At 39.2% G+C, this 27,359-nt stretch overlaps 1 protein-coding gene across 6 annotated transcripts in view; it reads left to right on the top strand.

The window, feature by feature from the left end:
* atp2b2 (ATPase plasma membrane Ca2+ transporting 2) overlaps window positions 1-21,943 on the top strand; it is an 85,713-nt gene extending 63,770 nt beyond the window's left edge. For 3 of the 6 annotated variants that reach the window (XM_046383298.1, XM_046383299.1, XM_046383301.1), the window contains 11 exons: window positions 2,655-2,896; window positions 3,848-4,082; window positions 9,415-9,594; window positions 9,727-9,814; window positions 10,060-10,166; window positions 10,804-10,995; window positions 11,724-11,937; window positions 12,028-12,239; window positions 12,327-12,434; window positions 12,599-12,781; window positions 17,990-21,942. In XM_046383298.1, the coding sequence (XP_046239254.1) occupies window positions 2,655-2,896; window positions 3,848-4,082; window positions 9,415-9,594; window positions 9,727-9,814; window positions 10,060-10,166; window positions 10,804-10,995; window positions 11,724-11,937; window positions 12,028-12,239; window positions 12,327-12,434; window positions 12,599-12,781; window positions 17,990-18,301 (2,073 nt within the window). In that variant the 3' untranslated portion in view covers window positions 18,302-21,942. Of the gene's footprint in view, window positions 1-2,654; window positions 2,897-3,847; window positions 4,083-9,414; window positions 9,595-9,726; window positions 9,815-10,059; window positions 10,167-10,803; window positions 10,996-11,723; window positions 11,938-12,027; window positions 12,240-12,326; window positions 12,435-12,598; window positions 12,782-14,639; window positions 14,830-15,136; window positions 15,187-17,989 lie in introns of all 6 variants that reach the window. The other 3 variants (XM_046383300.1, XM_046383302.1, XM_046383303.1) reach the window with 2 other exon arrangements.
* The last annotated feature ends 5,416 nt before the right edge of the window (window positions 21,944-27,359 follow it).

Genomic DNA, 27,359 nt, shown 5'->3' on the forward strand with positions numbered 1-27,359 from the left:
CATTGTTGAATTTAAACAAGTTAACACAGGTCAATTTTAAATTGTATAGCCCAAAATTAAGAATCGCAAATTTGCGTCAAAGTGCTTTTCAGTCAAGCATACCGTTTAAATACCTTTATCTGTAGAACTTTTGTTCCCATGAGGAAGCCCCCCACCGCGAATAACCTTTATCAGACAGCAACAGCGGAGAGATCAAGACAGTCACACATGCAGTAGATGTTGCAAGTGCAGAGTAGACAAAAAAGGGTGGGAAAAAAAAACAATATTAAAATTACATGGTGAAATAAATGACAATATCAGATACTTTGCAATTCAGTAATATTTTATCACTGCATGGAAACAGTTTATTAGCATTCTCTATCAAAACCTCATTAGCAGGTGGACAAGAGCTGTTCATTAGATGGAGTATGTGAGCACACCAATTCCAGCCAGCCATTAATATGATTAACTAAGCTGCCAATACAGAATCTTTCTCAGTGCATTTCAACAAGCACTGGGTGAAAGAAAGAATAAGAAATCCGAATTGAAAAGCATTGAAATGTCAAGCTATTCTTTAAAATCTAATCCTTGTTGGAGGCTTGTTCAGACATAGAACAGCAAGCCTACAGTCAGTCTATTTTGGGGCAAATAGTGCAGACTGAAGGTGCCTGCTTTACAGCATGTCAAAGTCATTATGTTTAGTGTGTTTTTGACATGCTGTGTGTGTGTGTATGTGTGTGTGTGTGTGTGTGTGTGTGTGTGTGTGTGTGTGTTAAAGAAAAAGAGTGTACCTGACATGCTGAGTGTAGGTGTAAGTGTACTATTGCTACTATTGGTAGACCCCAGGGAGACCAGCTTTCCTCAGGGCCAGCTAATAAGGATCTGACCAAGCTGTGTCCTACAATACTTAATACAAAAACCCTTATTTGCTATTGTTTACAGTTTTACAATACATTTTATTTACATTGTCCAAATTGTCCTTTTATTGAACTGAAAATAAATACCAGCTTGAGGCAGTGTGATATGTGAAGAGGCATGTTATGAATAATGACAGTAAGAATTGCACACCCTTAGATGTGTCTGGACCTATGAACATCAGTGTCACTACAATGCTGTGTGTGTGCCTGTGTGTGTGGTATGAGAGAGAGAGAGGGAGAGAGAGAGAGAGAGGTAGTTTATAGGATATTGACGATAATGAAATTTGTTGTATCACAGTGTCTTAAATAGAAAACAGTGCATTTTCAAAGAAATATGAATAGTCGCACTGTAAGCTATGTTGCTTGCGTTACTGTGTGATTTGACAAATTAGAGATAGTGCGAAAGAGAGTGAAGCTCTGGAAATGCTAATAAATAAGGGCTGGTAAAAGATGAAAAGGAGAAAGGCAGAGAAACTCGAGGACATATGTAAAGTGAGAAGAGTGAAAATCCTGTACGAGAACCCACACCAAAGAGTAAGAATCCCCAAGTGGATGAGAGAGTACCCTCTCTCGCACCCCCAAAGTGTCTCCTTCCAAGTGTGCTTTGCCCAGTGTTACCATGACAACGCTGAGTCTTCCACAAGCTGACCACATGCACATACTCACACACTTGCTCACACAATACGCGTGTGTGTAATTTCACACGTATACTGTAACACCTGAACAACATCGTGCACAGGTCTGAACAGGCATTCACCAGCTACAGTAAAAGGCTTTGCTGTTGGCTGATAATAAACACACATCACATACTGTAAATCATTTTGGTTGTACAAAACACATTAATTGATCACCCGCAAATTAATCAGCATCTGTTTTTCTAATAAAATAATGGCAAACATTCCGTGGTTTCAGCTTTTTTAATGGAAAATTGCTGCTTGTCTTTGTTTTCTCTTACAATAAATAAAATATCAGTGTGACTTGGATGAAATAAACAATTTAAGGATGTCACCTTGGGCTCTGTGATGTTGTGAATATTTTTACAATTTTCTCATATTTTATGGACAACAATTACGCACATAACCAAGAAAATAATCTGCATGTTAAATCTAATTATATCAGAACCACATTTTACATGTTTCATGTAAAAAAAAAGAAAAAAGCATCACATGCTATGTCTGTTGTTCACATACAGTTCATGCAGTCATGAATAAATGTGCTTACTGAGATGCTTACTGAACCGGAGGTAAACGCGCTTCCAAATGTACAATTAAATGTCCAAATTTAACAAATGTCCAGATTGCAATGGGTTGAGCCGTATGCCTGAAATAAGAACATTCAAATTTGAGTCCATCTATCTCATCTCCTACCCTCCCACACAGAGCGACCCCTTCACCTGCTAGCTGGTCAATTATCACAAGCAGCTATTTCAAGCCTTACAGTACATTGGACACACGGCACTGAAGAAAAGAGAATCTTATTGATTGATTTGAGTGTAGAACAAACAGCACAGACTGTTTGCTCCTTCAATGTGTTCATCTGAAGATTTTAGTCTCTCTACAAGGTTTTTTTTTATTTGCCATATGAGAAATCATGACATGGTTTTAAATCAAGTCAAATCAAAACCTATAATGAGAAGTTAAGAGAAAAGCGTCACAGAGAGAAAATGTACCACGTATACCACTGTATGTCTACTGCACAGAATATTCGGATGAAAATAGAACTAAACTTTTAAAAATCTCTTCCTCTGCCTCTCTACAGCCCCCAGACAAGGAAGGCGGTCTGCCGAAGCAAGTGGGCAACAAGACAGAGTGTGGCCTGCTGGGATTGGTCTTGGACCTGAAGAGGGATTACCAACCAATAAGAAACCAGATTCCAGAAGAGAAGCTCTACAAAGTCTACACCTTCAACTCTGTCAGGAAGTCCATGAGCACTGTCATCAAATTGTCTGATGGGAACTTCCGCATGTACAGCAAGGGAGCTTCTGAGATTGTGCTTAAAAAGTGAGTTTTTTTGTGATTAAAGAGATTCTTTAGATGATAACTGCAGCGCATAACCTTGTTGTGCAGTAATACGATGTAATGAAGTGCTGAATTTTTATCCAAATATAAAATAAATTCACTTCGAGCGCACGATGTACTTGTGTGTAAATTGCGGTAACAGCACAATAATGAAAGATTAACTCTGGGAAATACATCAGAGGCAGCAAGCTTCCTCCATTCAGTGAAGGAAGGAGAAGAAATTCTCTTTTGACAATGAATGACATTGAAATTGCTCCGGTGGTGCCGTTGGTGACCCATCTGGCCACAACATCAAGAATCATGCATCCACAACTTGCATATATTTCAAATGTTTTGGAGACTAACTTCAGCACATTCTTCATGCTTGGAGAAAAATTTATGTACTTCTAATTTTTTCTCATATTTAATAGTCAGGGAAATTGCAGTATACAGTATTTGTTGTGGAGTGGGTAAAGGATTAGATCCTGGTCTAAATAAGTCACCAAAAAAAATAAGATAACGAAACAGTCTCAGCTGTAGTTTGTGAATGTTCCGGGGGGATACGGCAGCTGATGAAACAAGCTTACCTCAAGGTCCATTAAGCTGTTATGGCTCTTCAAACTTATCAAAGCAGATGGAGTTAAAACTAAATAATTTACAGATATTTTCTTTATCTGTGAAGAAGCTTCATGTTAATTTCAAAGCAATAGTGTGAAATTTTCTTGCTAGTTACATGATAAGAATAACACTCTCACATCTGTCTGTGAAATCTACAGCTACAGCCACTTAACATAAAGTAGTAACTTGTCATTTTTAAACTTTGGTCTCTGTACAATTGAACTATTCTTCCTTTGTGCATATATATATATATATATATATATATATATATATGTATCATTTTAGAAATGTGAGATTTAAAATGCCCCCATCCCACCATTCCACAATTAATTACAGATGCAGCCATATCCTGAACGAGGTGGGTGAGCCAAGGGTTTTCCGCCCACGGGACAAGGACGAGATGGTGAAGAAGGTGATTGAGCCCATGGCGTGTGACGGCCTAAGAACCATCTGTGTGGCATACCGTGACTTCACCGGGGATCCTGAGCCCAACTGGGAAGATGAGAACAGCATCCTCAATGACCTCACAGCCATCTGTGTTGTTGGGATTGAGGACCCTGTCAGGCCAGAGGTAGGAGATAGTGAGACACTTTGGTTTGGATTTCAGATGGGCTACACATGCATGCTACAGCACCAGCAGCTTAGGGGCTGGCGTGTCCTCAGAATAACTTTTACCTGCAGGCATCACATATTTATGAGATCTCTTCTCTGCTTTTGCTGGTATTAATATTTTCTAAATTTAGGAAGGTTTCAAGTATCTCTCGGTGTTACTTGTGTATGGTGCCCTAGGAATGAATTAAGAATCATATATCAGCAAGCAATCTATTCTCTTTCCAACCTGCTCACAGTTTTCTACACAGACAGTTGGCCAAAGACATTGCAGAAACGATAGAAAGTGAAGTTAGATAATATATTATATACAGCCTGGGTAAAAGTCACTGTAGGAACAGAGTCTTTGATATGTGCTACAGTGTTCAAAGTCAGTTTTCAGTATGTACCAACCCTCAGTTATAGTCCTTGATTTCAAATTCTGTTGTTGTAAATGAGCCTGTATTCAATTGGTCAAGTTAATGATTTTTTTTTCTTTTGCTAGAAAGTCCAGATTTAAACACATACAACACTTCTGTGGCTTTTAGTTACATCACACCAGCTCCTGTGATCACTTCCATGAAACAGCCCTCTTGTTTATGACAAGCTGGAGCTGTGGGGACAAAGAGTGAACAAAGCAACATGACTCTGGTGACAGCAGCAGCCTACAGTGAGCTGACAGAGATGGTGTCATTTGAAAGGCTTGACATTAGGGCATATGTATGATCAATTGCTTCACTGATGATTATTGATTCATGAAAAGCACACTTCAGCCTTCGGGGACGATCAGCTGCAGCTGAACTGAATGTGAGTTGGTAAATTTCTGTATGTGGCTACTATACTATACTAACATGTGGTGTCTGTTAATATGTTGTTGCAGTTATGATGCTGCATATTGTGAAGATTCTGTATTAAATAATATTTATTATATTTATTTCTCAAAATTGAGTCCTCAAACTTGCAATTTTTGGCTGAGACAGCCCTGCAGCATTATTGTGCTGATGCCCAGTGAGACCTGGACATCAGCAGGTGTTGACCTGTTAAAACCAAAGGTGGTGTTGACCTGTTAAAAAACCAAAAGCAATTCTTGAAGAAATGTCCTCTGACCAAGTGCATGTACTAAATTCAAGTGGGTTTGCTGCTTCTTTAGTAGCAACTGCTACTTACTTTACTGCCCATAGTATTTCTATTTTGTACTCCGTTATATAAGGAGACATTTTAATTTTTAACACTGACTTTTTATACCTTTAATGGGCAAGGATACAGACATTCAAAGACCCATTATCAAAATTGTGAAAGCCTAATTTATTATTTTAAAATAAGATAAGATAAGATAAGATAAGAACTTTATTGATCCTGCAGGAAATTGTTGATTTTCCAGCAGGAACATAGAAAATCATCCTTATCCCTCAAAAAATCCCTAAAAATATGACTGACATGTAAAAATGAATAACTAGTGGCCAGTGTCTTTGTCCACAGATGCTGTTGGCATGAAGTCACATGATCTGAGCATTTGATCCATTCCCATTTAATGCCTCTCCACCTACAGCCTGTCAAATGGATGCAGAAACCACTGAAGGATTAAATTTATCTGACAGCTGCGTTTGCCAGTCAGTTTTCAAATAAAGATTTAACATTCAACCTAAGATAAAATTACAAAAAAAATCATAATCTTAAAAATGTCAACTTTGTGAATCATTTACAAATAGTTTGTTCAGTTGTTTAGTTGTTTTAAAATAACAATATTTGGAGACATTGTATGAGATTTAGACCCAATAGTGAAAACTGCAGCATTAAGTACACACAAGTACAAGGAGTGTTTTACAACGTTGAAAACCGCAAATACCTTAAGGCATCATTAATTCACTTTCAAAGGAATCATTTGTTACAATCATTTACTTTTGATTACTTTATTACTTAATTCTAATACAGCTTTACTTAGTCACTTATATTCAGATTTTTTTTAAAGTAATTTAGTGTAATTTGATTGAAGCACTTTCATTTGTTATTCAGTCTGCCATTGTCTTATTGTTTATTTTTACTTTGAATGCTTCTTACGGCTTTGTTGAAAGCAAAACATTATTATTCTTATTTGCCCAAGAATAACAACTAGTCAAATGATTTTTCAGCAGTGTAAGTATTTGCAAGAATATATTCATGAGAAAGGAAGTCGAGTGGAAGAGGTATCTGTGTACAGCAGGAAAACTGACCTCACCTGACAGATCCTGTGCAGCTACAGGGAACCAGGAAACTTACTGACTACTGCATTATTCAACTTCCTCCCTTCATCTTTTTTTCCCCCGTCCTCTCTCTCTAACACAGTCTGTCATCCAACCTCTCCCCTCACGTTTTCTCGTTTGTACCTCTCTCCATATCAAAGAGTTTGACTTCCACCTTTCTCTGGTTCCTCTCTTTTTCTTTTGACTTTCTCTGCATCTGCCCTTCTCTCTCACTGTACATTTCTCTCTCTCTCTTTATGTCTTGGGCTGAGTTATGTAAGCAGCTAGCTAGCAGACCTAGATAAAATAAATGAGGGGAAAAAAGAAACTGTAGTGCTCAGAATAATAAGCAAACAACCTTAGCAACAACCAGACGAGCTAATGAGAACCCCTTTTGTATCAAAGTGTTATTTATGGTTGTGTATTTAAGTAAATTACAGAGTTGTCCTGAAAAGAATGAAAATAAAAAATATACAGCAAGAAGCTAGTGATAATATAGTCCCTTGCATTGCTCAAAGTCTGTCATTTTACAGTACTTGCATCTTCTTCTAGCACAGAATCACTTAACATCTGACATTTTCAATAACTGACATGGATAAGCAGCGCTCTGAACTCCAGCAACATCTTTCCAGGTCTCTTAGTGAGACTGGCTAATATTGCGAATGAGATAACTTTCTGATCTGCTGAAAAGGTCACACAGAGTTGTAAACATGTTTTTGGTTTGTTTATTAGTCTCCAATTTTTCCTCCCGAACGTAGCTGCCTGGAAGGATTGCCCCCAGAGAGACAAGTGAGGAGAGCGAACGAGAGAAAACAGAAAAGAAAGAGAAGAGGGGATGATGGAGAAACATAAGAGAAAAATCTGATTCATGTTGTGGGGATGACGGACTGTAGGAGAGAGAGGAAGAGTAAGGATATAAACAAGTGTAACTAGATCTGTATTAGATGTGTTAGAGAAACAAAAGGCTTGTTTTTCAGTCTCACCTACCAGCTTCCTACCCTCCTCTTTTGTCAGGCCAGATTGTATTTTTAATAAGCCTCCACTCCTCTTCTCTCCTCCTCCTCTTTCAGGTGACCAGTCAACTAGAGCAGTGGGAATCCAAAGGAAAGTAGAGTAAAACACACAGCAGGGAAGACAGATAGATGGGAACTCTTTATCTTGGCAACAATGACTTGTTGAGAGCAAGGTGTAATAACTTGCTCCGTTGTCACAATAGTTACAGCAAGAGCTTCTTTATTTTGTCAGGTCACGTTGCTTAAATCTAACTAACTTATGACTTTATGTGTCTGTAAGTGTTAACTATTTTACCACATTACCAACTCATTCATGAGTACTAATGTTAATAGGTATCTGAGTGTGTATTTGTTAATAATATTGTCAACACTTTGAGGATATATTCATTACTCCTTGACCTTTTTCTCATTTGGAAATTGGTGCAAAATTACAGCAAGAGTTTACAGTTTTATTTAGTTTTTTCTAAGTAATAAGTTGCAATACCAGTTTGCCCTCATATCTTCTCTTTTTCTTCTGTAGTCCCTGAAATATTTCAATCAGTTATCTGGACTGGTGTTCATTGAAAATTTGAGTACTTCCAAGCAGAAGTTTGTTTTGATTAATTTTATGTATTTTTTAAATACAAAATTGCACCTTTAATGTTTAAAGAGAGACTTTGAAAAAAATACTTTTGGGATTTTGCTGCTACAACATCAGTTGGTCTAGCATGGCTAGTAGCGCATGGTGGCTAATGTTAGCTAACTACAGTATTCTTGCTTTGAAACAATTTATCAACCCATACAACAGAATTAAAAGATGTTAAATTCATTAAGTATGCTAAAATCATATGTGTATGTTTAACATCCATCTCGTTAAAAGCGTTCCGTCCTCCACTGTATAATTTGTCTTCGTAAATTAGTTAAATCCCTCATGTTTTACACAACAGAGCAGCTTGTTTTGACAGTTTAAGGTACGATATGTTTTCACACTGGTGGTGGTGGATTCATTTGTGTTTCATCCTAAGCTGTACTTTGCATGTGTGTTTGTCAGTACAAGCATGTTCCCACATGTATCTGCAATATGCCTAAGTGTCTGTGAGGGTGAAGTGGAAAGTGTGCATATTCCTGCATTTGTGTGTGCAAATGGATGTGAGGTACTGTTACTGTATGTGTGCACATGTTTGTTTGTGTGTGGGTTTGGAGAGCAGTGCTCGCCCACACTGACCTCTGTCAGGAAGAAGATGTGTTTCTGAATTAATATTCTGCAGTTGCTGGTTGGTTTCACCACAGATCAATCTCCATACAGTAATATCCTCCAGTTATCCTACTTTACTACTATCTGGAGGGACATTGTCTTCATTGTCTATATCTATATCATTATCTATATATAGAGTCATTAGAATACTGTTCAGATATGTAATGCAGTTAGATTTGTTTTGTATACGACGACCTGTATGTATATGTGTTGTTTTTACTAGTATGTTCTTAGAGCCTCTATAATCAATATTTTTATTGTAACAGTGGATCAGGGATTGCTGATACTGTCACCCAACTCTCTTCTCCGTTCTTCTCAGCTCTTCATGACCTTGTAGTGTTTTTCAGCTCATTATTTTGCTTTTCCAGCCCACAACTTCAATGTTGTGGTTCGCTGTCACTGCTCACATACTGTAGCAGGCAGCTGTGTTCCGCCATAAAGTCCTAAAAACATACTGTACTTTACCTACCCAAATGGCAAGCTGACAAAGTCTGCAACTAGTGAATGTAGTGGAGCATTTAGCAGCAAAGAGCCAAATATATGAAAATGTGGAAATGGTGGAGACCAAAACAGGGGTTAAAGGAGAGTGAAGAGAGAATCAGAATGACTCACATTTTTCAGGTGGCCAGAAACAGGACTACGCATTAATGTTGCTTCAGATGTGTGTTGTGTGTGTATGTAAGTGGCAATTTGCTAACAAGTTTACCAAAGCAACTTAAAATGCAATAACATGACAATGCTATGTTTACAGCGCTGCCCCAGGTGGCCAGAAAAATCTGTCGGGTTTAGTTATTTGTGTGTATCCATACACGTGTCCTTGTACATGGTTCTTTATGTTTCACTCTTTAGGTGCCTGATGCTATCCAGAAGTGCCAGCGTGCTGGCATCACAGTGCGCATGGTGACAGGAGACAACATAAACACAGCCAGGGCCATAGCCATCAAATGTGGTATCATCCACCCAGGAGAGGACTTCCTCTGCATCGATGGCAAAGAGTTCAACCGGAGGATCCGTAATGAGAAGGGAGAGGTACAGTAACTACTGTCAGAGTGAGCCAGAGAGTGCGAGAGGCTGAACTCAGAAGGAGAAACGCTACCATTCTGAACCTAAATCATGACGACCTGTCATTTTATTTCTGTATGTGCATTTGTTTTTGTTCAGGTGGAGCAGGAGCGTATTGACAAGGTTTGGCCCAAACTCAGAGTTCTGGCCAGGTCTTCCCCAACTGACAAACACACACTCGTCAAAGGTGATTTCATATTCGTTGTTGCTGATCAAAATGAAACACACTTTGGTTTTATCATTGTTCATCATTACACCTAATGAACTAATTTGTCCAAGTTTTGAAAAGGTAGGAAAAAAAGTGATGTTCTTCTCATTGAGATTGTTAGGTACACAAGATCAGTTTCCTCATTTCAGATGTTCTGTTTAATAGAAGTGTATTGCTGCATGTGCTGCTTTGTTAATGTGTGTGTTTATGTGTGTGTCTGACAGGAATTATTGACAGTACTATGGTAGACCAAAGGCAGGTGGTGGCTGTGACAGGAGATGGCACGAACGATGGCCCTGCACTAAAGAAAGCTGATGTTGGCTTCGCCATGGTGAGCAAAGCCTTTTTTAACTGTTCTTCTGCCCGCCTTGAGATCAATCTTAGTCAACATCTGCAGATATCTTTTTCACCTCTGCAGTATTTAGGGTTGCCTTTCAGACACTCTGCCTCTGGCTGTGTAGATGAGGAGCTCCCCCTAGTGGATTTCTGAGCTCACACAGTTACTCTGCGGTGCACTTTAGACTACTGAAAGCAAAATAAAGGAAAGATTCTGTTCTTAATTCACAACTTTCTGCAGCTTTCACAGCAATTTGGCTCATTCAGAGCACCATTTGAAATGTAGGGCCGTGTTTTCCAACCTGCTTTGTTGTGAGTCCACAGCCCCATCAGATGAGCTCAAGTACCTTCCACAGTCACCACCCATCTAGTTCCAAAACTTTAAATTGGTTGTTAGGCAATACTATGCAAAAAAAAGTGGACCCGTGTCATTCAAGAGATTGTGATGGAATTGTGGGTGCTTAGGACTGGACTCTGAAATATGATGTTTCTGTCATTTATCCTTTGCATTTATGTGCTAGATTGAGGAATAGTGAAGTGTGATATGCAATAGATGATCAGTAAATGTAGAATTACTGTGTGCTGTGTACCAGCACACGCTTTCTGACTGCACTTTATTTACACTTGTCCAGGGTATTGCTGGTACAGATGTGGCCAAGGAGGCGTCCGATATCATCCTGACTGATGATAACTTCAGCAGCATTGTCAAGGCAGTAATGTGGGGCCGGAACGTCTACGACAGCATCTCTAAGTTTCTTCAGTTCCAGCTTACTGTCAATGTTGTGGCCGTCATAGTGGCTTTCACTGGTGCCTGCATTACACAGGTCAGAGGAGTGTGTGTGTGTGTTTGTGTTTGAATGAATGTGATTGTGCTTATGATTGTACCTGCACATGGGTATGGAGGAGCAACTTTGCATGAACAATAGTGCAACATGACATGTATGTCATGAAAGCACAGACATACTGTTTCTCATTAAATACAATCACAAAGTAAGCACCAACTCATCACGTTTTCACAATAAAGCATCTATACAACACATATAATACTACACCACAGGCAGATGCTGTGATATTCAACAAAAATAAGTATAAATGAATATATCTACAGCCAAAGGCATAAAAAATCCCTCCTCTGTTTAGTTCAGCTCTTTCAAGCCCAGCTAAACTGAGCTGTCACAACATTTACCTTATGATGTGGATAAGAGCTTCTTAAAGCAAAGTGACTGATGGAAATATTTTAAGTAGGTATTGGGAGGCTGTTAATTTATCCATCTGTGGCTGGAATGTTTTCATGCTTGAGATTGTCATGGCTTGCTGGGTTACACCAGACTGACAGTGTCGCAGAAGTCCTTTAAAACCAGAACCAGCACAAGGGATGCCCTGGGTTAGGGCACAAACACCTAACAAAACAAACAACTCTATGACTTCTTTTCCAGAAACACAGGTGTGTGTGAAAAAGCATCAGTTGCAGTCTTTCAAGTACTGGTTACTGGTTGCTTTCACCCTGTTTATATTGAAGTTCTTAATTGCATTTTCTGTTGCATTTCGACAGGACTCTCCCTTGAAGGCAGTGCAGATGTTGTGGGTGAACCTGATCATGGATACTTTTGCATCACTGGCTCTGGCAACAGAACCCCCCACAGAGTCTCTGCTGAGGAGGAAGCCATATGGTCGCAACAAGCCTCTCATCTCCAGCACCATGACAAAGAACATCCTCGGACATGGAGTCTATCAGCTCATCATCATCTTCACGCTGCTCTTTGTTGGTACAGACTTAGACTTTGCTCTGCAGTACACCAGGGTTTCTGCACCAAAGATAATCACATCATGCTAATTGTTTTTTTTCCCTGCTGTAGGCGAGCAGATCTTTGATATTGACAGCGGCCGTAATGCCCCACTCCACGCTCCCCCATCTGAACACTACACCATCATCTTCAACACCTTCGTCATGATGCAGCTCTTTAATGAGATAAATGCCCGTAAAATCCACGGAGAGAGGAATGTCTTCGATGGCATCTTCAGGAACCCCATCTTCTGCTCTATTGTTTTTGGTACTTTTGCTGTGCAGGTAAGCTGATGCAAATGATTACATTTCATTAATAATTTATTTGTGGTTAGTTATGTATTTTAATGGCTTCTGGTTTTCTTTGTGCAGATTGTGATTGTGCAGTTTGGAGGGAAGCCATTCAGCTGTCAACCGCTGGACCTGGAAAAGTGGATGTGGTGCGTTTTCCTCGGGCTGGGAGAGCTTGTCTGGGGACAGGTAACATGCAAACTCATCTCTTCCTCTGTCTTTCTACTTTCCTACTGTGTTCTTGGTTTTATTGCAGTTCACTATGTTATAGGCTTCCTCTGTGTATCTCTTCTGTTCTGGGAGCTTCGCCACCTCGCCTTCTGACTCAGTGCTCTGTCTTCTCCATGCATCAGGTCATAGCCACCATACCCAATAGCAGGTTGCGCTTCCTGCGGCGGGCAGGCCAGTTAACTCAGAAAGATGAGTTGCCAGAGGAGGATGTAAATGAAGAAAATGAGGAGATCGACCATGCAGAGAGAGAGCTGAGGAGAGGACAGATCCTCTGGTTCAGAGGGCTCAACCGCATTCAGACTCAGGTGAGGACACGAGACTTACACGTTCAGTGCTGCTATTTTTTGTTTCATTTCAGAGAGAGATTTTGTTGAATGGGTTCTGGCTTAAGAAAGAATATATGGATATTTTGATCTAAAAAGGGTTTCTCTTTAAAAATTCTGGTATCATTACTTAATAATTCAAACTGAAGGTTTTGTTCAGTCGTTTAATAAACAATTAACTTCATTAAGATTAAATTTGATGTTTTCTGTTTGTCTTTGTCATATAATCAATTTGCAGTGGGAAGTCGGACCACCTCAAACATTACAGAGAGGTTTATCCCTCAGAGGAAGTGCCATAAGTACTATGTTCTTTGTTTCTCATGCTAGTCAGTAACAACCTCAAAGTCTTTTTATCTGGAGATTATTTATTCAGGTTTATGAAGATGCAGTTTCCTGTGGATTGAGATGATCACCATCATGGACCTATGGAAGATCAACGGTCAAAGCTCATGGTTAAATACAACTGGACATTGAAAACTGAATTGTTTTCACTGTTACCAACTCTGCACACCGTTATCACTGTGACGCTCAAGACAGCTTGGCCTGTGTGTTGGATTTGATTTCATCTCTCTGGTGTGTCTCTAACGGTCAGGGTGAAGCTATCCCACAACATGATACCGTGAACAAGCATCCCACAGATGCAGCCAAACAGGGTTAAGAAGTAAAGATTTTCATTATTAAATGAAAACTGTGGATTATCTCAAGTGATCAGAGCCCCGGTCGTCATTAAAAATAAGTCCAGCAGAGAAACATACAAGAATGCTGAGATGATCCAACAGGTTTTAAACAAACCCTGAGTACTTATTTACAGCACAAACTGTTCACTGTAAAGACGCATCGCAGGTTACAGGCTGACTTCCTGTGTCATCTTTGACCTGCCTTCAGTGTAATGATGGATTGTTAGTAATAAAATACAGCAGTTTCTTTCAGTTTCACTTTCATCGCAAAATAAAATGATTTAACTAATCTAATTATAATAATTAATAATTATTATATGTGGCTGTTGCCCTGGTAGAACCGATTTCAGTATTTTTTAAGTGACTAACCCTTTTACTATGATTAATCAAACTGATCACCAAGGCTACAGAAATAAAATCCAAGTTGTACTAAGCAGCAGCTTTTGCTAATTCCTCAAGTAAAATAAGCGGATGCCCTCAGTGATGTAAGTGACTCTGTATGCTACACATTGAGTAGCCACTCTGTGAAACTGTCAGATCACCCGAATTCACAAATTCATTTTCTGTCTTACCCCTAATGGCATCCAGCCATACAGATTTGCACTTTTGCAGTTTAGGTTTTTTTTTGTGTAGTTTTTGAGATTTCTGTCTCCAAGCACTGGATACAAAGGAGTTGAATAGAATTTAGTGCTACTGTGCCAACGGCTTTGAAAAAATGCACTGAAAATGTTCAGCAGCACCAACTATTTCCAGATATAGTCCCAGTTATTCTGGATAATTCACTTAATATACTGTCAGTAATCTTTACAGGGCTATTTGCTCAATAGGACATTATTGTTTAATTTTTTTAAACAGAATTTTCAGTGCTTTGTGCACCACAATTGAAAATGTACTTGCCTCCATTGTATTTGGGTGGGGGAAGACATCTTCAAGAGTTATTTGGATGAACTAACCCTTTGAGTCAAGTTCAGTGTTTTATTAAGGTGATACTACACCCTGACCTTTCGCCTCCTCTCACCCCCCCTTCGTCATCGTGTCATGATCGGGACACCTTGTGCTCCCTTTACCACCAGAGTCACCCAGCCAGTCAGCCTGTGTTGCCATTTGGTCTCTGTCTCTCTGAGCAGCCATTTGTCCTCTCCTGTCCCGCTCTCCTCCCACAGATTGAAGTAGTCAACACCTTCAAGAGTGGCACCTCCTTTCAGGGGGCGGGGGCTCTGAGACGCCAATCATCCACCACCAGCCAGACCCAGGATGTAACCAATGTTTCTAGTCCTAGTCACGTGTCCTTGTCCAATGCCCTTTCCTCTCCTACAAGCACTACTGCTGCTACTGCTCCTCCCACTACTGGCCGTGAGTCAGATCTCTGTCAGTCTGCTTCTCTGCTCTTTGCTTCAGGGATGCCATCATGTCATGATCAAAATATTATGTTGCCCTGCACACTGTCTGGCTTATTACTCTTAAACAAATTACCGTGACAGTCTCAATTTTGGGGATGGCATCTCTAAAGATTTTTTTCCCTTTCTTTCTTGCTATTTCATTTCCTTTCTTTCTTTTGTCTTTTTTGCTGTTCATACTGGATTTCAGATTCATCTTGATATCTCCTTCCATGCTTTGGTGTACTGTCCTCTCATTGGTGGATGTGTGTTTGTTTCCTCAGAGTGCTAGGAGCGCAGGACTAAGGGTGAAACCCACGGCGTGACATTTCAGGTTGTGAGTTTGTCTCCCTCTGCTCATCCTCTCCACCCATCAGCCCATCCTCCAACCCTTCCATTTTGTGTCTTGACAGACATTAATGTGAACTAATTCCAATCAACTCATCAAGAGGCTGGGTAAACATTCAAGTATAAGGTTCAGTGTTGTCTTATTTCATCTGTGAGTTTCCTACTGATGAGGTAAATCACAGTGAACTCAGCTGAAGAAAATTTTAACTGCTGTTTCATGTGTTCTCCAGCTGACACATCTGCAATATCAAGTAAAGACAAACAAACCTAAATGCTCTTTCAAATGGGGATCCCGAATGGTGCAATAAAAATCGACCCAAAAGGGTTGACTGTCAGCGTCAGATACTGCTTTTGTCCGCTTCGATTTTCATTTCCTTCTCTCTCTCTCTCACACACACACACATGCACACATACACACACACTCACACACACAGACACACACACTGATCTTTATTTACTTGATGAAACTCACTTGTAAAGCTCTGCTCTGGGTGTGTGAATAGGAAACGAGGGGACAGGAAATTCACTATAAGCAGTACTGCACCAATAATTCATCCCGTCTTGTCGCTTCATACTGTCACCGTAGTTGACTGTCATGTTGCCATAGTTACAGACATAGATCCTCTGCAGCACCAGCGATGAAAATTCAACCCCCCACCCGTTTATGACACCCCATCAGTGTTACTTGTCAGACATCCTGTCACATGCACTCATCCAGACAGGTTCCTCTTATTATTTTTCTTTGTCTGTTTTGTCTCCTTATACCTTAATCTACCGCAGTTACTACAGTAGCAGGACTATAATATTCAACAGCATATACTGTATTAGTATAATATATATCATATGCTCATAAGTTTTAAAGAAAAAGAATATATTGGGGTGCATTATTTATTTATTTATTATTTATTAATTGTATATAATAGAGGTGCAAAGTAGCATTTCTTTTTACACAGCTTTCCATGGAAAAATCTCTAATAATACAAATATAAATAATAGTATTATGCTGATATTTTGTGGACTTGGAAGCAATTTGGATTTAAAATAATCCTTGCTAAAATGATTGATCAGAAAACAAGATGATGAGAAAATCTATAAGTTCTTTCAAATTTATTCAGCAATTTATTTATCAACCAAAAACTTGTGAATGCAAACAGATGCGAGGATTTACTGTTTTTCTTTTATATTAACATCAGTCGATCTTTTGGGTTTTGGATTGTTGGATGGGCAAAAACGAGTAATTTCAGACAATTTCAACTGACCTGTCGGTTTTGGAAATTGTGATGAGGATTTTTCACAATTTTTGGACATTTTGTAGACTACATGAAGTGCTGAAACAAGTCAATCATGAAAATTGTCACTAGTTGCAGGCCTAAATGTATTTATGTGGTACATTCCAGTATTTGTTAGATCTTGTAGCACAACACTATAATTTTATGGTTTCAGCTCACAGAAACCCTTAAGAATGAGGCGGCGTTTCCACAAAATAATCCCTGCAGAACTATTTTGTGATTCAACAAGAGCATTATTGATGCAACCACAACCACTTTATATCCCTTTTGCATGTTTTGTATATATCTCAGTTTGCTGACATGAGTCAGGGTCCTGTGAAAGCTTCTAATGATGTCTTTTGTTGGCTATTATATGCCTGTAGATCCTAAATTTCATCAGATTTTGTATATGCAGACAGGATTTTGATTATAGCAACACTTTCCTGCAATCTACAATTTGAATGAAGTGACATACAGATACTGTCCTTCCTAAAGATTCACATAGTAGCTTGGAGCCTATACTTGAGTGTTTACTTAGACATGCATGGAGTTGAAAATGCGCTTTGACTGTCAGACCCCTGACAGTAAACTTATTATTTTCATCATCCACTTCCACATGTTTTGTGTCAGCAGTCTGTGTGCCGGTGTCCACTTCTTCACCGTCCTGTTGTCTTGGTGCATGTACTTTGTGTTTACCTCTTGTTTACTTCCTGTGTTCATGATATCTTAACCTGCTGTGTTTGCTTGTTGTCTAAATGCCACTGTTTTTGTTTTGTCGTTTTGGATGTGTCGTTTTGCTGTGAGTTTTACACTGCAATGCTCATGTCGACCCAACCTCCTCATGCAGGCTTGGGTTTGACTGTCTCCATTGCCCTGGTTGGGGCCATGCTTTACTCACCCTGTGCTATATTTGTGTGTTCGTGTATCCCATGCAGAGTCTGTATGGATATTTTCCCAGACAGTGCTCTGGTACCTCAAGAAGGTTTTAAACCACCCGATTGGATCTCTCAGATCTAACCTCCTTCCTCCTTACTGACCTCGTCCACCAGATTTCTCCAAACTTGCATGCGATATTCTCCTTTAAATTTTTTTCTGTGAGCATTCCATTTATTAACGTGGCTTGTTTCTAGGTATACAGCACATTGGACTAAAGCGTATACTTACAACGAGCGTTTGTGTTGCTTTGTTATTTGTTTTCCTTGAAATGTATGATTTTATTGGGTTTTTTTATGATTCTGTTCCTCACGGCTTTTCTTAGTGCACGCCAAAATTGAGTGACTTGTGAACTGTAGTCATCTTGTGTGAAGGCAGAACACAGACTGCAGTTGCCTTTTCTCTTGTTGCTCCTTCACGTTCTCCTCCTCCACACCGCAACTGAGAGGTTCTCTCCTTCCCCTCTGTCCCTTATCTCTCTCCCACTTCCCTCTTTCCTCTCATCCCGAGGGTCCCTCCAACCCTTCCCTTTTGTCTTTGGCATTACCTCTCATTGTTTTTCTGCTCTTTCCTCCCTTTTTGCGACAGATCCGCGTTGTGAATGCATTCCGTAGCTCCCTCTATGAAGGCCTGGAAAAACCAGACTCCAGATCATCCATCCACAACTTCATGACACACCCTGAATTTAGGATAGAAGACTCCACCCCCAGCATCCCCCTCATCGATGACACAGACGATGATTCTGCTCGGAGGAGGGGGAAGTTCTCCAGCCAGCCTTCGTCGCCCAACAAGAATAACAACGCCATTGACAGTGGCATCAATCTCACCATCGACACCAGTAAATCAGCTGCTTCCTCCAGCCCTGCCAGCCCTCTTCACAGCTTGGAGACCAGCCTCTAACCTTGATCCTAACCTCAGCTCTCGACCTCTATTGTCATTTCCTAGTTATCTGGGGGGGCACTACCTCCAGTTCCTCCAGACCTTTAACTGCAACCTTACACCTTGTCACCCGCAGAATTTCACCCTGTCCTGCTCAGTACTCATCTTCCAGCCCCCCTTCCCCCATTTACCACCTACACAGGACACATCCTGTGGCAAAATCCATCTTCACCCTTTATCCTTGAGCTCTTAAAGCTCCCCTCTCATCTCGAAATGGAGAAAATCTAAAGTAAATATGGCAAGGTGAAAAGAAAACTCGACATGCAATCAAAAAAGCGCAACAAAGCCACAAAACCTACACAGCCATCCTGCTTTTGTGGTTGTATGTGTACGGTGGCTGCGGTGGGTGGTGGTGTGTATGACTATATGCGTGCTAGCATGTAGTGTAATAGTGTGCCGCCGACTGCACATATGAATGAACTGTGTCTTTGGTGACACTGGGAGGAGGACGATGAGAAGGGAGACACTGCTGAGGAGTGAAAAATCACAAAACAGGACAGACTCTAAACTCCCCTTACGCTCCCTCTCCTCAACAATAACGTTGTCAATACTGATAATAGTTTAAATTAAATTGAAAAACATTGTTATTATTCTGATTCTCATTCTGATTATTATTGTTATTATTATTGTTGCTCCTGCATGAATGTACATTACCCAAGTTTTATTTAAAAGGGTTTTAATTTTATTGGAGTTCTTTTGTTGTGATGGCTAGGCCTCGCGGCGGACTGCTATTTTACAGACAGCTTCTCTGAGATCCTGGCCTGCGAAGTTCCCTCTTCTGTGTGGCATGAACATGTACCTGACTGTAAAAATTTATTTCATCCATAAACAGAAATGTGTAACGAGGTGGTAGGGCTCAACTTGCACAGTAGTTTTGCACCTGTCAGAAAAGAGGAACGCAAAATAAAATTGATGATGATAGCATTTATGGGATATATTCTATAAATATGAATACATATAAATATATTTAGAGAGAGTTTATCTTTGTTTGTCGGCATGTTGCCTTGTTCCTGCTTCAATGGCTCAAAATACTTTGACTTATTTATGTCTTAAAGAGAATGTAATTTGTTTACAACCTCGTAGAGATAAACTTCCTGGTTTCTAGAAGGAGAGAAGCAAAGCTGGAGCTCAGAAGGACCAGAGCTGTGTTGGTGTGTTATTACTGAAAAAAACATGTGTTGGAATTTGCCTGCTATCTTTTCAAATATTGTAGATATTTTTAGAGGATTGACAAACAAAAAGAAACCAAAATATAATGGGATATGTAGTAAATGTGGAATCTTAGTATTACACTATACGATTGTTGGGATCGAGTTGGAGTGGCTTGCCTTTTCTAAACAGAGGCCTCCTTTTTGTGACAGAGGGGGAATATTTAATTTTTTTTCACTACTTCTTCTCTTTTTTATTGTGTTTTATTTTCTGTGCTTCAGCGCTGGCCTGGGGTCAGGGCTCGAGTCAAAGGCTGATAATCAGGACCTTTACAGTGAACTGTCTACTAGATAAACCTGCTTGTTCAAAGGATTTAATGTTTTTAAAATATGTGTGACCATCAGAAAGGCTTCAGTCGAGTCATATTAGAAATCTGCAAAGTCATATTTGGCTTATCTGTGCCGCACGGAAATCAGACATTTTTTTTTGTTTGTTTGTTTTGGTTCAAAATTTGCAATATATCGTGTTGTTTATTTTTTATTTAATCTGATTTAATTTTAGTCTAAAGGAATTTCCTTTTCCTCTAGCAGAGGGACACATGCAGCCCCACCAAGCTGTTGGCATTTTTAACATCTAAAAAAAAATGAAAAAAAATGACAAAAAGAAAAAAAAAGCAAATTACAACAAAGATGGAATGTTGCTTTGACTCTTTTTCTATATATAAAAAAAGACGTTCCTTTTCTGCACTATCTGGTAATGAATGAAAACTTCTGTGGTGTAATTCTAGATGTGCTTTTGTGTGTTTTAACCGAGCTTGTCTTCCTGCCGTCACAGAATATACAGTACTCTAGCATCTCAACTGTACTCACTAGTTGTAAACTATTTATTGTGCTTTGACCAATCAGACATTACCAGAGAGAAGTTACATACAGAATGCACATTTACCCTGTCTTATTGCACTCAGAAGGACAAGGCCACCTAACTAGCCTGTACTATTGTTATTTCTATTACTAACTGAAGTCATTGGCAAGCATGACATGATAGGCTCAGTATGCAACTTGAAAAAATTGACGGTTTTTCTACTTTTAAAAAAAAATCCTATACACTACTACAATATATACAATCATTTATCCGAGCATCTTTTTTTCTTTTTTATATCCTCCTCCTCCTCTGTCGTTTCCCAGTCAATCTGTCCATCTGGAGAGGGTGCACAAGCTTTACCAGTCAGCTCAGGCGTGTTGAAAAACTAACATGGACCATTTGAATAAAATCTATCTTATTTAAGTTGAAAACAATGGTCTGGATTCTGATATTCTGCTCAGAAGCTGTTGATTTATTTTGTTTCCTTTCCAAAGTTTTCACTTGACAATTTATTTATTTGTCTGTAAAAAATTCTAAACAATAAACAAACAGCGTTTTCAATAACAAAAAAGACTTAAGCCAACATTCTCAAATCACTTTTACATCCAGGAGGACATTCAGCTTTAAGAGGATGCAAAGACCACAAGTATGAAAAGAATCTTTGTAAATACAGCAATGAGTCCACTGAGGACAGAAACTCCATGCGGACTGGTGTGAAAACAGGAACTCTTTCTGACTACATCCACCATTATGCACCACAACGAGTCATACTGCCGACGCAGCTGTTTGGCTGTATGTAATCAATCACTGCTCCTGTCAGAAACACTCCAAAACATCGTGATTACGTCAAAATGATAACACGTGTTGTAACAACCAATAATTATGTTGACGATGACACTGACAATGATGATGATGATGACGATGATGATGCTGATGATAATGATATCAATGATACTTCTTGCAATATACTCTCACCTGCCTCGATGTACTGTATTTAGCAGCATGCAGTTTGTGGAACAAAGAAAAAGAGAAATGCCAACAGATAACTTTTTGGCATACTTAGCCATTTATGGGTAAGTGATTTAAGTGTTCATCTTGTTTTTATGATATTTTTTTTATCTATACAATAATTGTAAATAAAGAACTCAATGTCTTTGTTCATTTAATACTATGCAAAAAGTCATGCTTTTCTGATTGTTACCCACCCTTAATCCTAGAGTGTGTTGCTGGAATGTTTGTGGTTTCAAAAGTCAGTGAAAACATGTGATGTAAATTATTTTCTAGCTTGAGGAAAAAGTTAAATGATGATGAAAATTATTATTATGATACCCAGAGGAGGAGTACAATAATAATGGTGGTGGCAGTAATGATGATGATGATGATGATGATGATGAACTGTGACTCTTGCTGCTTGACTGTCCCATTTACCACACTCCTGACAGGAGCGCAAGTGAAAAACATAATAAAAACAAAAAAATGAAAAATCACTAAATAAATCTCCCAGAGCAGCATGACCCAGCATGGTGTGTCCTGGCCCCGTGTGACATGTCCTGTTCTGATTCGTTGTGCTTTACTTACCAGTGTCCACTTTGACTTTTTAATTTTGTTTGTTTGTTTTTTTTTCATTTCCACTGATCTGTTGTAAGCAGTTCTGCTTATTGCACATATTTGGGATTTTTTAGTTTGATCAGAATAAGCCCTTGATGCCATTTTCAGTAATGAACATGTACAGTGATTCCAACATCCTTGGGTTCTAGTCTGGCTGAGGACTATTGTTACCTGTCATTTACCATCTCTCTTCCCCTTTTCCTCTCTGTATTGTCTAATCTCCAATAAGGACATAAAAATGTTATATATATATATATATATATATATATATATAAGTAGAGACAATATAAAATACCCCTGAATTTGAGATTATCAGTGTAAAAGTCTGATGAGGTAACATTTGTCCACTATTTAATGATACAGCAAGTAGATATAACACTAAAAGTCTACCGCTTCAGTGTAACTGTACCTGTTTTTGTACTGGTGCTATGAGCTAAATGCAAACATTGCATGCTAACATGCTCAGAAAAATAATGCAAACAAGCTGATTTTATCAGGTAACATTTACAGTGTCAACCATCAACCGTGATCTTTTAGGAAGTTACTTTTAGGAAGCAGGCTATTGGTTATATTCCAGGTGTGTTTGAAAATTTATTTTCAAGAGCTGTAGACAGGTTAAATATCAACATGGCAAATTTCTTCCCATGACTTAAAATTGCTGACGTCTGCAACATGCTTCAGCAGCTTTGTACAGGATTGATCTCCTTCAGTTTGGATGGGCAGGGCAGTGGTTGTGTCTGAAGAATGCCATAGCGCTGACTTAATTTTAAATGGGACTATGCATCCCTGCATCAGTATGATTTTGGACATTTGAAATGGAAAAAGCATTGCATAAATCTGATGATCATGATGACGAGCAGGCAGATGGATGGATATGTGCCAGCCCAGCACTCGTTTTGAACAAGTCAACAGTTAAGTCAGTGTAGACATGAATAATAGAGGCTTGCATAATAGAAAGGTCATAGAAAACATTTTATTGAAACATCTATCCACTGGGGGGCAGTATTTCACTAACTGAACTGAAGACACCATTACAGTTTTTTCATCCATTTAAAGCTTCTTGTAAAGAGTCTTTTCACTGTCCATGTTCTTTAATAATAAGATAAAGATAATCAAGATTCAGTCTTGTAATGAAGTGAAAGGCACTCAGACTCCTTTAGGTTCCTGCAAGTGGTGCAAAAGAAACAAAAGAGGCATTGAAATATGGACATCCTGAGCACCCAACTTGTCCTTTTTTTCTGAAGGTCTTATCATTTCAGCCTCCAGAACTTTAGAACTTTTTATTTTAGGTCGAACATCAGTGTTTAAGGCAAGAAGCGACAGACTTTGGTCTAAAATAGTGTGTTGCTGTGCCCATGCTTTTTATCCTTCAGGACATCTCTGAGGTTCTTAGTGTTGAGTTGAATGTGGTAATAGTCAAGGTCATCAGAGCCACCATTCAGATTACTCTTATTGGTTTGATCCATTGTTTATACAAAAATATAAAGTTGAACAGTTTTAAACAGCAATTCAGATCTACAACTTCAGTTTGTACATTGAGTTTCTTATCTTTCCCCACTGAAAATGGTCTGTGTCAATAAGCATTGTCACAAGAAAAGCCTTCTACACCTCTGGGAACAGTATTAGGGGGATTGAGGTTCTCTAAAGTTCACTTTAGTTGTTGCTGTCAACAGAAAAATGTTTTACTTTCAATAAGGAATCCATAAAAGAATAATTCACAGTACTGCTAAAAATCAGTCCTTAATGTTTATTATAGCTTATTTATAGCTTCTTTCATGTTAATCAGACAGTGGTAAAAACTGTTGATTATCAAATTACAAGAACAGAAGTTTTTATCCAATGACATATACTGTGTAATAGTTTTCAAATGAAAGAAACTATATGTTTGATACAGCATAATTAAGATGCAGGCTATTTGTTCGCAGTGCCATCATTGCAAAGGAAGATGTGGATTATTAACTGTCCACCGCTAGGTTGAGCACATGATGGTAGATGCAGGCTCAGAACATTGTTAATGAAGCAGAAAAAACAGGGTCAGTCATAACAAATGATGTCTGTCTGTCGGTCGATAGATGGCAACTACTGTCCCTCATTGCTGGATTGACTCTCATATTCAAACTTATGTATAAACTGCTCCTGAGTGCAAGACCTGTGTGACATGTCTCCTTCCTAAATGGATGTCCATATCTGCATTTATAACAAAGGGAAAATAGAGCACACTAGAATGGTAATCTCCTGTGGACTAACAACATAAGCTGTGTCTTGTGGTTGATTCTCCAGTGATATTTTTTTAGCTATGAAGTAGGTTTATATTTTTGAATATCTCTGTATAATACATTGACATAGTGATCATATAGTGATTTAAATTCATCCATCCATCCATTCATTATATATACTGCTTATCTATCAGGGTCACAGAGCCTATCCCGGCTGACTATGGGCGAGAGGTGGGATACACCCTGGACTGGTTGCTAGTCAATTGCTAGTCAATTGGTCTTAGACTGGCACAGATATTGGAACAACAGCAGTCACAAAGTCCTTTTTATGTTTCATGTATTCAAGGAAAATCGTGGCTATACCCATCTGATAATGCATGTTTTTTTCCTGAAAAAAACGGAAACATATGAGCAATAGGATCCTGGAGCACCTCCCAGCAGGAGACTGAGCTAACGCTGGGAATCATTGAAAACCTCCTACAGTTAGTGGTGTTACCCCATTGCTCTAGTACCAAAGAATGATGGCATGATCAGGTTTTGTATAGACTTTAGTTTTTTGAATTACATTTCAAAGTTTGAGTCATAACCCACCTCCATGCATTGATGACCTGACTGATAATCTAAGCAAGGAAAAATGGTAAAGGTTGTGTTCAAGGACATCCAGCAGGCCTTAGGTGGACATCCTGTGTTGCAGTGTGTTCACATTCTGCCACACTTCATTTTGAAAACAGAAGCCTCAGATCATGCAACTCTCCTCCAAGACCTTCCAGAGGATCGTCATCCCATTGCTTTGATATGTTGGAAGCGCTGTCCCAGAGACACATGCTGTTCTAAAGAAGAAATACCTGGTTCTTAAAAGGGCTTTGTACCTTCTCAGTACCGACCTCTTGGGAAGACAGTTGCCATTGTGTTTGGGGTCCTGATTTATGCAGCTCTTGTTCTAGTTTCTTATGTTTCTCAAACATTATGTGTGAGTAGAGAAATGAAACCAAACACTCAAAGACACAAATCCAGATTTCAGTAGATTAGCATTAACCCTCAGTTAGCTTTAGCATTAGCCTGATAGTGTGTGTAATACCATCAGCATGCGTGGCTGTGCCTGCTAGGGGTGGCACAGCCTGTGAATATAGAGTGGGCTCCCACAGCTCAGAAGATTAGCATTAGAGCGTATTCAAGTCCATGTGCGAGGGCCGATTTCCAGGAAGAATAGCCCTTTATTGGGCCCCCAAGTTGAATCCTGCTGCTTCCCTTTGGCCCAATAGAAGGCTGCAGTAACTGACAGTCCTTTACAATCAGCCAACACTGGTGGAGGTTTTAGGGCCCTCATTCTTTTTTCTCCAAAAGGATTGATTTTGAAATTACTCTTTCTCTGCCCAGTGTGTGTATGGGTTGGTATATTTGTGTGCATTCGTCCGTATATGTGGGGTCGTGCGTGTGTGTTTGTCCGCATACACACTCATAGACGCAAATGTGCACATGTTTGAATGCCAGTCCTGGCAATTGTCTTAATGGGATAAGGGGAGAGTATGGTTCCTGCTGGGGGGATGGGACTGTGGGAATGACATGGGAAAACACACACACACACACACACACATTGCATTAATGGAACTAACAGCTGTGGTGTTGCGTGATCCAAAGCAAAGGTGATATGTGGAGGCTTGTTATCACTCAAATACACCTCAGGAGTCTACATACTCATACTAGCTAAAGAAGACATGACATACAGCTGAGAGTGACTGAAACGTTTTTGCAAAGTGAAATATAACTATAATCAAAGAAGATAATGACTCGTGCTCAGTGTATTCATAGTTTCCATTTTTTTTAATCTTTCTGTTGATGTTTTGTTTTATTTCACAAAGTGCTAAACTAAGGGTCATTGAAGGAGAATTATTAGAAAGATGTATATGTTTAGATTACTGTAGGAGGGGTTGTGGGTGGTGCTGGGGGGTTGCAATGACTAGTAAAAACCAGTAGGGGTCATTTGTGGCATAATATTCATAAAGGCCTTGCTAACAATCCTGCTGCAGGATATCAGTTTTTCCCAACCTTTTGATTTATGACAAAAAAACCTCACATACAAAAGCTAGGGTCAGGGTTATAAAGATGATGATTTTTTCTTTTCATATTTTTTATTGTCCATTACTGCACTTATAGAGGCTTATAAAGTCAAAACTATGAACCTATCTTTGTGTTACAGAAAAGCATTTTTTTCCTATAACCTTAAGAACTTATGCAACTTATATACACTCTTACACTAATAATAATTTGACCTCCACCTCTGATTCATCTTGGGGGTCTCAAATCCCAGTCTAGGATCCACCATCTATGTTAATCAACTTATCAGGTGATGTCCTGAGCAGACCAGAGTGACAAAATCGCTCACTGAAATTTTATTTGATAGAGTCAGTTAAAGAGATGCAAGCTGGAACTGAACCCAGTTTGCTGTGGCAGGCGCTCAGCCGTATTGCATGCTGCACATTCTCCACCAGGTGAGCCACCAATCCAATTTTTGACCCATGTTCGTGCAAAATAATGCTCAGTGGTTATGTAGTTACTTTAGAGGCTGATTTTTGACCTCTGAAATAACAATTTGACAAAACGATTCTTATCATAAGGGCTTACTTTCAAAAAACTCACGGCAGCTTCAACTGAGAACAGGTGGAAAGTCATCGACCAGGATTCAGTGTGGACGACCAGAGAAAAATCAAGGTTGCCATTCACATATGACACCAGCAACCTCACTTGATGAGAGACAGGGATTACAGTGTCCATCCATATATGACTCTCTGTCATCCACTGGTCATGTGATACGTAAACCACCTTGACAACAACTGAAACTCCATCTGCTGCTGAAGGCCGTGATATGCGCGTCCTTCAAAGCTTCTGAAAATCCTCTTGATGCATTTAGGCAAAAATGTAATTAGTTTTGACATTAGAGAGAAAGGATTGGCCATAACGTCCACTGATGAACTGTCTGACTGTCCATGAATTCATATGAACCATTCATACTAAGTAATATTTACCTTTAAAGACAAATGAGAGCAAAATCAAGTCAGTTTTATTTATATAACCCAAAATAACAAACCACAATGCTTCAGTGTGCTTTATAATCTGTACAGTGTATGACATCATCTACTCTTGGACCCTTGATTTGAGTAAGGACACCCCACCTTGTATAAACAACA

This window comes from Scatophagus argus, chromosome 3, assembly GCF_020382885.2.
Source record: "Scatophagus argus isolate fScaArg1 chromosome 3, fScaArg1.pri, whole genome shotgun sequence".
Classification (NCBI taxonomy): domain Eukaryota; kingdom Metazoa; phylum Chordata; class Actinopteri; family Scatophagidae; genus Scatophagus; species Scatophagus argus.